The sequence below is a fragment of the Apostichopus japonicus genome, chromosome 19 (assembly GCF_037975245.1).
Source record: "Apostichopus japonicus isolate 1M-3 chromosome 19, ASM3797524v1, whole genome shotgun sequence".
NCBI lineage: Eukaryota > Metazoa > Echinodermata > Holothuroidea > Aspidochirotida > Stichopodidae > Apostichopus > Apostichopus japonicus.
This window is the reverse complement of record NC_092579.1, coordinates 23,223,664-23,237,801: the sequence shown is the minus strand read 5'-3', so window position 1 is coordinate 23,237,801 and position 14,138 is coordinate 23,223,664. Positions and strand designations below refer to the sequence as shown.

At 35.7% G+C, this 14,138-nt stretch overlaps 1 protein-coding gene across 2 annotated transcripts in view; it reads right to left on the bottom strand.

Moving 5' to 3' along the window:
- The window catches only part of LOC139959465 (uncharacterized), a 58,639-nt gene that overhangs the window by 13,555 nt on the left and 30,946 nt on the right, over positions 1–14,138 (bottom strand). For both annotated transcript variants that reach the window (XM_071957122.1, XM_071957123.1), the window contains 2 exons: positions 13,630–13,809; positions 2,817–2,946 (listed from right to left, as the gene is read on the bottom strand). In XM_071957122.1, coding sequence (XP_071813223.1) covers positions 2,817–2,946; positions 13,630–13,809 — 310 coding nt within the window. The remainder of the gene's footprint in view (positions 1–2,816; positions 2,947–13,629; positions 13,810–14,138) is intronic.

Genomic DNA, 14,138 nt, shown 5'->3' with positions numbered 1-14,138 from the left:
TGATGGTGGTAAGGATAGGTATGGATGGGAAGGAAGTTGTAGATGGGAGGGTAGGCAAAGGCAGGAGACTGGAAAGGAAAGTAACAAGAGGTAGGCTGCAATGGGTGCAGGATGAATTGGGAAGGATTTTTGGTTCTACTGTTTGATTGTCTTCCTTGGAAGTATATATCACTGTAGTAAAAAATATCCATAACTTGTACTCACAATAAAGGTCAATTCACATGAATATTTTCAAGTTCATTTAAGCTTTAGTTATCGAGTAAAACCTTGCTTACAAGGTTTTGACACACTTTGACCTTTGTGGACCTCTGGCGATCTCAATTGACCTTCAAAACAATGGTAGGGTCCTTTTAATTAATAAGGTGGATCAAGATACTAGGTAAGAAAATAAAACATGAAACACTTTTTGAGTTATTGTGTTTAAGCCTAGCTTATACATAAACACACTCAAAATCACCTCTGCAAAGAATCCTTTTTCCTTACCGCAAGCAATCAAAGAGCAATGCCATCGATTCCACTTTGATCTTATTTCATCATCCATTGTACTATTTCATGACTAGACAAAGATGTATTGTTCTATATCAATCCATTATAAGATCTATTGTTCTAGTCCAACGACATGGTGTTTAGCAATACAAATGTGAATAAAAATTGAAAAGACAATAGACACAGAGTCTTGGCACAACCATAATTGTTCAATTGTTACAATTCATTGAACTGAATATAATATTGTCTGTTGTAATATTTGCACATAAGTGCATGGATTCCTTTTGCCTCCGGCAAGGAATGAAAAAAAAAAGCAATGCTATCCTATTATTTCATCATCTGTTGAACGTATTGTTCATTAGTCGATTCCATTATAAGATCTATTGTTCTCTATCCATTCAAAATATTAACAATGAAAAATATCCAATTAACAATATGGAAAGACAATAGAAGAAACTAAGTACAACTGTAATTGCTCATTTACAATGCATCGTTATATCAAATAGAGTCTGTTTGTAATGATTGCAAACAACGTTGACGTAAAATTTATAGTCCCTCTATCAAATCTCATGTTGTTTACTATTACTAATATTAACACAAGATTATAACTGCAATATGTGTGTTCACATGGAGGGTTGTACATATATCTAACAATCACCTTTCTTGTCTAAATTTCTTCATTGGAACAAAATTCTTTTGAAGAAATACCACTTTTATTCCACTAACAGGAGTCATTTAATTGTCTCTCGTAACCCTTACATCGCTAAAACCTATAATATTTATTCTATACCAACAAGGTATTGACAAAGCAAACCGTAATAGAATTGCTAAATCAAATCAAATCAAATCAAGGAGTTTAACCCCCGGTGGACCTCGCTAAATGGTAACACTTTTAGCAAAGTTCATATACCTGAGGTATACAGCCAGGATTCTCATTATTGTACGATGCAATCAGTGCATGTATATACAATGAGTTGTAAAGACACAAGCACTGATTCACACTGTAAAAATCCATGTTGCACCAAATTAGGTTCAGTAATAACACCAAAAAGATATTTTGATATGTGACAATTATAGACAACCAAAAATAGAAAAAAAGGAGTAGCCTAAATTTGACAAACTTTCAACAAAGTCATTTATTGTTTAGTCCAAATATAACGTTTGACCTAGATCTAGAAATAATTTTTTCCAATCAAACGCAACAAACAATTGAAAAAATTCTTCAGAAGGACATGCTCACATGAATAGCATAATAGGTATTCAACTGAATACCCACCCCCCCTCCATCCCTCCCTAAAGAATATAATATCAAAACCCAACAAGTTAAAATAAAGTTAAATCATAAACACAGACGAGTGAATCAATAGGTAATATGTTGAAAGTGTTCTTTGTCTGGTATGCCGTGCTTTCGATGTTATTAAATGATTCCAAAGTTACGGTGGTAATAATTATAAAAAACCTCAGGCAATTCATTTCGATTGCGTAAACCTAAGTCGTCATTCACTCAGAGGACGTTATAATTCTGCTCATAAAATTGGAAGAATTTTTTTTTTTTGATGGATGATTGATTTTCAGTCAGACATCATTCATGTTTAAATATTGATTATTAAATATTAATTGAGTGAGCTAGAGACGGTAAAAATGTCTCCAAAAACATTGGTTTGACTTTTGCTTTTGAATAGCATGGAAATGTGTTTAAAGGGGACGTTTCCGTGGCATTTTATCACAGTAAAGAAAAATATACCTCGTCCGTAACTCAAGATATATCTTTTCGAATGAACCCTATTGTTTGGCTGGCTTAAACCCTTGATTCTAGACTAGTGTGGATCACTGTAGGTGGTCTGTGACATTTATTTTATTATATTTTTTGGGGGGCAGAAATATTATAATCCTCTTTGAATAAGTGAGACAAGTGAAATATTGTAAAGAAAAACTGAAAACATTTTCATCTGAATTGTAGTGATGACATCATTCAACTCAGCTGTTGCCAGAAGCAATTTCACAAAATGCCATCATGGCATTGCTATCAATGTACTATGACTATAAAAGGCTGCATCAAAATACAACTTTATCCAAACATGTTAAACTCTCTCGCAGAACTAATAATCTGTTCATTGCGAAGAAAGATAAACAACGTACATACAGTTACCATTACTGATCTCACTCCTTTTGCTGTTTCCAGATACATGCAATATAAAATTTGACCAAAAAAAATCATATCTCTGACATTAAATTATCTCTTAGGATGTGCTTCCCCCCCCCGGCCCCCTTATAGATATCAAGTAAAGAAAAGGCAAAGGAAAAAACTAAGTTCAATATGTCTGTCTTACCCAGAAATACCAGGAGTTTGGCCGCAGCGGCACGATATTTCCAAACGCTCGAGTTCTCGAGCTGGTGTATGATGATCTCGACGACGTCTGTATCGCTAGCACGGAGTTGCCGGACGAGGATCTCCAGGGACTGCGACAGATAGATAAAAGAAAAAAACCCTTAAACAAAAACATTCTGACATCGATTCTCAATTTCACATGCCAATTTTTCCAAAAATAATTTGGGCATTTCTCGCAAAGATATCACAGTCACAAGAACAATACTATTTTTATATACAAAATTTTGTATATCAAGGGAAAATATTAGGTAAAGCATATCTCAGAATTATTGACAAGTTGAAGAATTGTGCAGACATTGACAAGTTGATGAAGAGCCAGCAGCCCAAGGTGTAAATTTGATAAATTCAATTTTTAACCAATTGGGTTAAAATGTGCACAGGTATGCTAATGGAGAACTGGAAGCATTACATTCCCCCCTGCCCCCCCCATTTTTTTTTTTTCTGACTTCCATTCATTTGATTTATTTCCAGCAAATAGCCCAAATTTTTTAACAGAATTATCATAGACAATGTGAAGTATTTCTAGAATAAAAACATGTCATCGTTTACTTGGTCTTATTGTTGTAACTACAGTAGTTTGATTGCATGGAAACGGAGAAAACAGAAGTGCAATGACCGTATTTTCGTTCCCCTAAGGTTCTCGAGACTAGTCTGGATATGACTAACTACACACAATAAAAGAATTCATGTACAGTGAAAAAAAACAAGGAGATCTGATCAATGGGAAACGAAAGCAGAAGAGACAAGACTAGGTTATTTTACACACTTTACGCATCACTAGTGTTACAGTTACTGCATGAAATGAAAGTTAATTTGGCCATTTATGTGTGACTGGTGACGTCAATAGTTCTTGGTAATAGCGTTACAAGTTTAATATTATCCTATAGTAAATTACCGAGTTTAACCCCTGAAATATAGAAAGGTAATTTTTTTTTGTAATTGTTCTTACATTTTTTTTAATTTTTTTTTTTATTAGAATTATTTCTTTGTTTTGTAGATCATATTTCATATTTTACCTTAACATATTATTAAGCTCATTTTTTTTTCTGTAATGGAAATTGGGTCTATTGCAAAATGATGGAATTTCAAATATTGAAGTTCTTAATATGACCTAATGATGGCAACTGTTTCTTCAAAATATGAAAAATAGAAGGAAGGAAAAAAAAAGGAAAAAGAAGAACTAAGAGAAATTAAAAGGTCACAGATCCTAATGGCACTATGACATCACTATGACATCACTATGACATCACAGATTTACAAATTATACCAACAGCTCCCAGACACGACTGTTTCAACTGTAGGATATCTCCAAAAGTGAGCAGGGCTTTTTCTTTTATAGCAGTCTTGGGGAGTTTTTCTTTTACAGAGATGTCTGACAGTATCAGCTCCAAAATTGGTCTGGTCTGCGTCTTGGTTAACGAATCCTATTGTCCTTATTACAAAATTTGCTCGAATGAGTCAATGATATTGAAATAGAGTAGCCAAAGGTATGTTTTTACCCGTAACTTATGACTTATGATTCAGTTTTCCTTATCTCTGCTTTAGGGCTTTAATCTAGTATTAGAATTTAACAATGTACAGAGAGAGAGAGGGGGGAGGGGGAGGGGAGAGGGGGAGTCAGCAGCCTTTTCCCAAGAGCTAACAGCTTATTTCTATGTTTTTTTTTGCATATGATATATCATGTCTTAAAATGTCTTGTACAGCTCACATTTGCTAGGACAGGCCCTCCACCCCCCCTCCCTCCCCCCTTCTACGATCCCAAGTCACTCGTAGCTATATTAGTTGCTGGTAACACTTAATCCTTTGAGAATGGCAGCCATACGGTGAAGAGCATATTCTGTGTGTAAGTCATTTCTCCGCAGAGATAAATCTCACATAAGTGACGAGACTGAAATCAATAACTTTTGACTATATTATATCAGATACCTGCACTTTATTACCAAACAACGTCAAACATTACAGACTTTATTACGAGGTTTCAAATTACGATAGCAGTTCATTTCTACCGGTATCGTTCGTTTATAGAAAGAGCTTTCAGAAACCATATATAGCGTAGCTGACTGAAACATATACAGATCTGATCTTAGTATAAAACTGTGTTCCACACAGTCTGATCCACATGTTACATGTTTACTAAACTCTGTGTACCACACAGTCTGATCCACATGTTACATGTTAACTAAAACTCTGTGTACCACACAGTTTGATCCACATGTTACATGTTAACTAAAACTCTGTGTACCACAGTCTGATCCACATGTTACATGTTTACTATAACTCTGTGTACCACACAGTCTGATCCACATGTTACATGTTTACTATAACTCTGTATACCACACAGTCTGATCCACATGTTACATGTTAACTAAAACCCTGTGTACCACACAGTCTGATCCACATGTTACATCTTAACTAAAACTCTGTGTACCATACAGTCTGATCCATATGTTACATGTTTACTAAAACCCTGTGTACCACACAGTCTGATCCACATGTTACATGTTTACTAAAACTCTGTGTACCACACAGTCTGATCCACATGTTACATGTTTACTAAAACTCTGTGTACCACACAGTCTGATCCACATGTTACATGTTTACTATAACTCTGTGTTCCACACAGTCTGATCCACATGTTACATGTTTACTATACTCTGTGTACCACACAGTCTGATCCACATGTTACATGTTAACTAAAACTCTGTGTACCACACAGTCTGATCCACATGTTACATGTTAACTAAAACTCTGTGTACCACACAGTCTGATCCAGATGTTACATGTTTACTAAAACTCTGTGTACCACACAGTCTGATCCATATGTTACATGTTAACTAAAACTCTGTGTACCACACAGTGTGATCCACATGTTACATGTTTACTAAAACTCTGTGTACCACACAGTCTGATCCAGATGTTACATGTTTACTAAAACTCTGTGTACCACACAGTCTGATCCATATGTTACATGTTTACTAAAACCCTGTGTACCAAACAGTCTGATCCACATGTTACATGTTTACTATACTCTGTGTACCACACAGTCTGATCCACATGTTACATGTTTACTAATACTCTGTGTACCACACAGTCTGATCCACATGTTACATGTTTACTAATACTCTGTGTACCACACAGTCTGATCCACATGTTACATGTTTACTTAAACTCTGTGTACCACACAGTCTGATCCACATGTTACATGTTTACTAATACTCTGTGTACCACACAGTCTGATCCACATGTTACATGTTGAATAATATTGTGACATGAAGGGCTGAATGATGTTTATGTCTAACTTACAAAAGTACTGCTTCTCACATTTCTCGATCATAAAGACAAGATTAATGTAACCCAAGACCACAATAACAACAACTTTTTTTATCTTATTACAATCACTTCTGTGTGTTCACTTTGAACAGATCTATGTTATGCCAGCCAATTTCATACAAAAACAAAGGGGGAATCATTGTGGGGCAATGAGGAACTTTTATTGTTATTAAAACTATTAACTGACCTATCTCTTAAAACTTAATTAGGAAATAGCAGATGCTTGGCAAATAGTGGTGTTTAACAGGGAAGGAAACTGTCCATCTGAAAAGAAATGTAAGGATGTGGGGATGGAAAGGTGGGGGGGGAGGGGGAGAAGGAGAGGGGTAAAAGAAAGAGATGAAGTAGTTATACAGTATTAGTGCTAGGAGCAAAAGCTGAGGACAAAAGTCTGGACAACATGGGTTCAAATAGTTCTGGCTTATGGATCCTCTGAAGGAACAAACTCGATCAAGTTGAATCGATTCTGTGGTAGATCAAATAAAAGATGAACTGAACCATGACGAAGACCGATTGATGAATATGCATGACTTTTCAAATGTACTGTTTCTTACATATCTTGATTAAAAAGAAGAGATTGCTATAACCCAAAGAATACTTAACAATAAGTTTTTAATCGTATCACAATCATCTCTGTGTGTTCACTCCAACAGGAACAATCTTAAAACCTCCTGGTGGGTTTGGGGGGGGGGGGGTGGGGGATGTAAAGTTTGTCCAACAATGAGTTAGAAAGACCAAACATTTGGCACTTATCAAATTCAGAATTTGGATCAGAAGTTTAACTAACAATTGTTGTCGAGACACTTTTGATGCATTTACATATTCGTCTTAATCTTGTTCTCCTAAATGCTTTAATATGAGTCGAAGGAATCAAGAAGGCCGAAAAACACATCTGAGAGCAAATTTTTTTCTGCACTGTACCAGTGGAGGTTTTTTTTGGAGAGAATAAAGTAGTGAAGCAAATACTATACAGCTGGTGCAAAAATAAAAAGCACACACACACAATGATCTATATTTCAATATCCCTTGTCTCTAATTTGTGGTATGAATGAGTAAAATTCAAAAAAAAATGTCCTGAATTTTATTTTCTTTACCATAAAAATGCCTTTTGTAATGCATGTACGACACAAGGAATGATGGTAATTGATTAAGAGGTCGAATAACGATCCTCTTCCCGATAAAAAACACTACTTTTCATAAATGAATACCTCTACATTATGAATACGCGGCTTATCGAAAGAGAAAGAAAAAGAAATTGTCACAATCAAATAATATCTCTGCAAAAAGGGAAACAATTTTGCAACTTACGGTTTGTTAATACATCACCCGAGATGATTCACAGAGGCAAATAATTAACCTGTCATAAAGGTGATGACTAATTAACAAAGTAAACAAAGAGTTACAGGTGGTGTGAGAGGACAACAAACAAATGGGAGAAGTAAGATCTGTTTTCATCAGTAACGAGTCTACCTATAAACATCATAACATGCATAAACTAAACGTGGGAGGGACTGATGGAATTGTTGGCCGGGAGAACTCCTTCACAATCGCTATTTGCATAAATGGTCAAAAGTCTTTTGTCAAAATGATCGAGACGTGACTAGCTTGACTGGGCATGTTTTCGTTTCAGAAAACGGTTACGTCAGGGAGAAATCTATTTTTAAATTGTTGTGGTGTAGCAGTTTTGAAGGTTCTCATTTTTGTTGTGAAGGAATTGTTGGGGAAAAGTCCTTCACAAACGCTATTTGCATAAATCATCACAAGTCTTTCGTCAAAACGAGGCGTTACTAGCTTGACTGGGGATGTTTTCGTTTCAGAAAATGGTTACGTCAGGGAATAATCTATTTCTAAATCATTGAGTAGCAGTGTTGAAGGCTCTTAAGTCTGTTGTCTGATATAAAATACTATCGTTTCTGTGGAACAAACCCCCCTTCCCCCCCCCCAAAACAAAACAACAACTTGTTTTGCAAGTTGCCCACCTTATCGAACAGCATTTTGTGATTTGATATCATCTAAAATTATTCACTGTGACTACATCCAAATTTTGCTCTTTGCATGTTGTTTATATAAGTTATGCAAAGTTTCTGAAAAACAAAACATTTCTTGCAATCAAAAACAAGCAGGTAGTACTTACTATATGTATAATTTGGTAACAGAAAAAAAAAATTCCAAAAATTCCAAAACAACAAAACATCACAGATTGTCTACAAAGTTTAATTAATTGCTATCTTACTTTGATTAAAAACTGGCTAGGTCTTAGACGGACCGCCAGGGGGTTGAGAGGGGGACAAAGGACCTCAGAGGGGCTCAGAGCCTGCAAAACAAAGTGGAACACACCATCACCAAAATGTGGAAAATGTGCAGTCTTGCAATTGCTAGCTTTACGAGCCGCATCAAATGATGACTGACCCGCTGGGCCCACAAATTAATTGATATGCCACTGGGCTAGGTTTGATAGAATCGGGGACTAAATTAAAAACTATTTTGAAGTGTTTAAAATCCAGATTCAAGATCTGTATTCCAAATGGTCAATCATATAGTAGTAATCTTCTCAGTTATTCATAACAAAAACCAACAGCAAATGTCTCCCAATTTAAAGTCAAAGGTCTTTTTCTTGGTGAGGAACATAAGGTGATACACTGCACTTATGTTTTTGAATTTTTTTGGTGGGGGGGGGGGGAGTGGCCAAAAGAAAACTTAACATTGTAAATCATTTTTCTGTAGTAATTGCCTTCAATTTTTTCTTTTTCTTTTGCCCCTCACACATGCACAAACAACTTTATATTCAATGTGTTATACTAACAACATATCCTGTTGTATTCTCTGTGTATATCAAAAGCCTAGTTTGTCAACCACTGCTCTAGTAGTCCATCTTCACCATCGACATCAGCTCTGTTCATTCATTGTGCAGAACATCACCTATTGTGTCTTTCTGGATTCATTGTCTTTATCACCATAGCTCTCTATTGTGTTTCCCCAATTTGCATTGATGTTCACCACTGTGTAGTACATCGCCTTTTGTATTTCTCTGGTAGTATGCATCTCCATCATAGATATCAAATCTTTCCATTCATTGTAGCAGCACATCACCTTTTGTGTTTCTCTGGTTGTATTGTAGTTCACCATAGACTTCTATTGTTTCCTGGGTTGCATTGTTGTTTAACACTGTGTAGTAAATCACCTATTCTATTTCTCTGGTAGTGTGTATCTCCATCATAGACATCAAATCTTTCAATTCTTTGTAGCAGTGCATCACCTATTGTGTTTCTCTGGTTGTATTGTCATTCACCATATATTTTTATTGTTTCCCAGGTTGCATTGTTGTCCACCACTGTGTAGTATACCACATATCATGTTTCTCTACTAGTATGAATCTACACCAAATATGAAAAAAAAAGTTATATTCATTGTGTAGAACATCACCTCTTATGTTTCTTGGTTGTATGGTAGTTCACCATAGATTTCTATTGTTTCCCAGGTTTCATTGCTGCCCCAATGTGTAGAACATCACCTATTGTGTTTCTCTGGTTGTATATATTTCTATTGTTTCCCAGGTTACATTGTTGTCCACCACTGTGTAGTATACCACCTATTGTTTCTCTGCTAGTATGAATCTACACCATAGACGAATAAAAGTTCTATTCATTGTGTAGAACATCACCTTTTATGTTTCTTTGGTTGTATGGTAGTTCACCTTAGATTTCTGTTGTTTCCCAGATTTCATTGTTGCTCCCCCACTATGTCGAACATCACCTATTGTGTTTCACCTGTTGTATTGTAGTTCACCTTAGATTTCTATTGTTTCCCAGGTTTCATTGCGGCTCCCCCACTGTGTAGAACATCACCTATTGTGTTTCCCTGGTTGTATTGTGTTCACCGTAGATTTCTATTGTTTCCCAGGTTGCATTGTTGCTCCCCCACTGTGTAGAACATCACCTACTGTGTTTCGCTGGTTGTATTGTAGTTCACCTTAGATTTCTATTGTTTTCCAGGTTTCATTGTTGCTCCCCCACTGTGTAGAACATCACCTACTGTGTTTCGCTGGTTGTATTGTAGTTCACCTTAGATTTCTATTGTTTCCCAGGTTTCATTGCGGCTCCCCCACTGTGTAGAACATCACCTATTGTGTTTCCCTGGTTGTATTGTGTTCACCGTAGATTTCTATTGTTTCCCAGGTTGCATTGTTGCTCCCCCACTGTGTAGAACATCACCTACTGTGTTTCGCTGGTTGTATTGTAGTTCACCTTAGATTTCTATTGTTTTCCAGGTTTCATTGTTGCTCCCCCACTGTGTAGAACATCACCTACTGTGTTTCGCTGGTTGTATTGTAGTTCACCTTAGATTTCTATTGTTTCCCAGGTTGCATTCTTGCTCCCCCACTGTGTAGAACATGACCTATTGTGTTTTGCCTGTTGTATTGAAGTTCACTTTAGATTTCTATTGTCTCCCAGGTCAGTTGCATTGTTTTTGCACTTTGTAGAACACCTTGCATCTCTTATGTTTTCTTTGGTTGTATTATTCTTCACGGTAGACATCATCATATCTATAGGTTTATTTTTACAAAACATCACAACCTGTGTTTCCTGGTTTATCATTGTTAATGATATGCCTCTATTAACAATACGTCTTTCCATTCACTGTGCTCAATATCACCTCTTGGTGTTTCTCCAATATAGACAAGCGATATACATGCAGCGCTGAGCAGAAATCAAACAGCTGTACGAGCATCACATTATAGTCAAACTATTTCATCATGTACGAAGTAACATAATTCTTACACACCTTGTAGGAAAACCATCGACATATATGCTGGTACCTAAGCGATATCGAAAAAATCCTAAGTCAAAAAGGTTAAGAGAAAATATTTGTAAAATTATGCAACCTTTTAATAAATAATACCTTTCCCCTTATAAAAGTTCTTTTGAAATTAATGGAAATAATGTCTATTGAAGAATATCCATAAACACAATGACTTCACCATATTTATTACATGTTACCCGAAACACATCTTTACGAAAGTTAAAATTTGAAGATGATAACAAATGTTGCCTGGCAACAACGACTTTAAGACTAAATGTGAAAAGTCACTCATATTAAAGGTTATGCAAGCTAGCCACTAAAAGGAAATACAACATGACAAAGCTTAGTCTGCTAGCGATATATATATATATATATAAATATATATATATATATATATATATATATATTATTAGAGAAAACCAGAGAAATAAGATATGACTCATAATTGACAAATAAGGAGTAAGTTTTAGTTATATATATATATATATATATATATATATATATATATATATATATATATATACAAAACGGCATAAATAATGCTCTGTTATATGGTACAACCAAACCACTTGTTCTCAAGGCTTCTAACCTTCAGAATGCACCACTGCCTTCATCAATGGGTTAGCTCTGATATCTGATAGCCAAGTTTTGCACAACCCTAAGCAAAACGTAGGTTATGATCATTGGCAACATTTATATCAATTTCAATCATTTAAAAAACCACCTACAAACATTGGCCTTTCCTTCTAGACATTACAGTCTCAACATAGACCTGAGCAAAAAATTCTTTCTTAACGCTATAAATGAAACTCTTCTTTCCACTTTTATTTACGTCAGAGAGAAAAAAATCGATGGGATGACTGTCATGAAGGTGAAAAGAGCAACTGCTTAGAATCTGAAAGATCCTGAAACCCACTCAATTTAAGACAGGGACAGTATTAAAGGCAGGAAATGTGAAAGCAAACATCACATACTGATAATTAACTGCCTTCAAATATTTACTAAAAGCTTGCAAAAAAAGTGACCACAACTCACAAATCCTTACGTCTTTAAGGTCTTCATTATCTCTCGCAATGTTTATTTAAATGTTTCGCTGTCTGGAAATAACTTTCTTTAATATAAACCAGAGCCAAAATAAAAAACAATTAAAAAAAGGAAGTCACAAGTTTACTGTACAAAGAAAATGTCGAAAGTCTATCAAAATAAATCCTGTTTGTCTTGTATACCCCAAGATAATGAACTCTGTCAAAAAAAGGTGAGTTTGCAATTCAGATTATTGACGAATGACGCAAATATGAAACGATAATGCAACAATGAAAGGAAACCACCAGCAACGAGGCAAAATGATAAAAAAAGCAAGAATTAAATGGTTTTATTTCAGGTATCCAGGATGTGGGACTGCTGTTGACGTCAATCACGAAACCGAAGAAGAAGAAAAAGGTCGGTGGAAAAATTTGTACAATAGAAGACGGTAAGACTCGGTTTAGTTACTTTATTGGTCAACCTGATATACAGCAGAAGACAACATCAAAGGTTCAAATTAAGGATGGAGCGAGGACAGGGCCATTTTCTTTTTTCTTTTTCTCAGGGAATTTTTTCAACTGCGATGGCAGGGTACCATGGCTATTTTTTCAGCACTCAAAATGGTACAAAGGCGACAATTTGAACAAATTTTGAAAAGGTATCGAGGCAATTTTTTTCCAACCTCAAAGGGAGAGTAAAACATAGAGGAATGACTGAAACAGGAACAATTCATAAAATGATTTGTAAATGGTACTTCTATAGCTTTAAGTCTCCAGTAGTCTTGCAAATAGCTGTCTTCTGGCGCAAATACTGCTGCAGTTTGCGACAATTTTGGTGAGCCCTAATTTTTATAGTAGGTTGAAAATATTGATTGAGATAACTGAAAGGGCGAATACCGTCTTGTGGTATGGCAGTTGTTACAGATATTCAATGGCAACTTGCCACCAGGATGTTGGTTTAATTTGAGTCCTGGTCAAAAAGAATATCATTGTTTACTTTAAATAACCAGTCAAAATAAATAAACCTGAGCATTTCTTTGAACTTTGGTCATTACATGACAAAGTTGTTAGGATTTTAACTTTTTTTTCTTTCTTATAAAAAAAATGGGGCAAAGAACTGACGATTTTTTTATTTTATTGACATGTACAATTAATATGTACCTGTGCGGTAACGTGTGTGTGGTTGCTACTTTTAAGTTACAAATAAACACTGATTATAACTCTCCAGTGCGGTAACGTGTGTGTCGTTGCTACTTTTATGTTACATATAAACACTGATTACAACTCACCCGTGCGGTAACATGTGTGTCGTTGCTATTTTTAAGTTACAAATAGACACTGATTACAACTCACCCGTGCGTTAAAGTGTGTGTTGATGCTACTTTAAGTTACACATAAACACTGATTACAACTCACCCGTGCGGGTTAATGTGTGTCGTTTCTTTAAGTTACAAATAAACACTGATAACAACTCACCCGTGCGGGATAGTGTGTCGTTGCTACTTTTAAGTTACAAATAGACACTGATTACAACTCACCCGTGCGGTAACGTGATTGTCGTTGCTACTATTAATTTACATATAAACACTGATTACAACTCACCCGTGCGGTAACGTGTGTGTCGTTGCTACTCAGGCTACCCATGAGTTTCTGCTTGGCTACTTCATCTGGTACACAAAGACGTCCCAGGCAGACAGCACAGTCGTAGCCTAAGTCGTCCTGAGCTGGTGAAGCACACAGTTCTTGTAGCACGGATATCAGCTCTTGAACGGAGGGAAGGTTCTATAAATGAAGCGTTTAGAGAAAAGGGATCAAAACCATCACAAAAAAAGTAACATTAGCAAACCGATTCCATTGCCGTGGTAACGGTACATATTCCTTCAATTTTTGGAGCTTCCAAATTAAACCTCTGGGTTTTGATACCTCTTACATAATTAGCTGGTTATTGAAACAAAATTTAGTAAGCATATGACAAGACCGTTGGTCTTCAAAGGTGCCACTTTAGCATAAAGTTGTTACTGCTTTTGAATACCCTTTTCTCAGCAAATATTCCAAGGCTAAATGTCATAAACAAAAAATGTTTTTTTTAAAAAAAAGTGAAAGGTGATTGA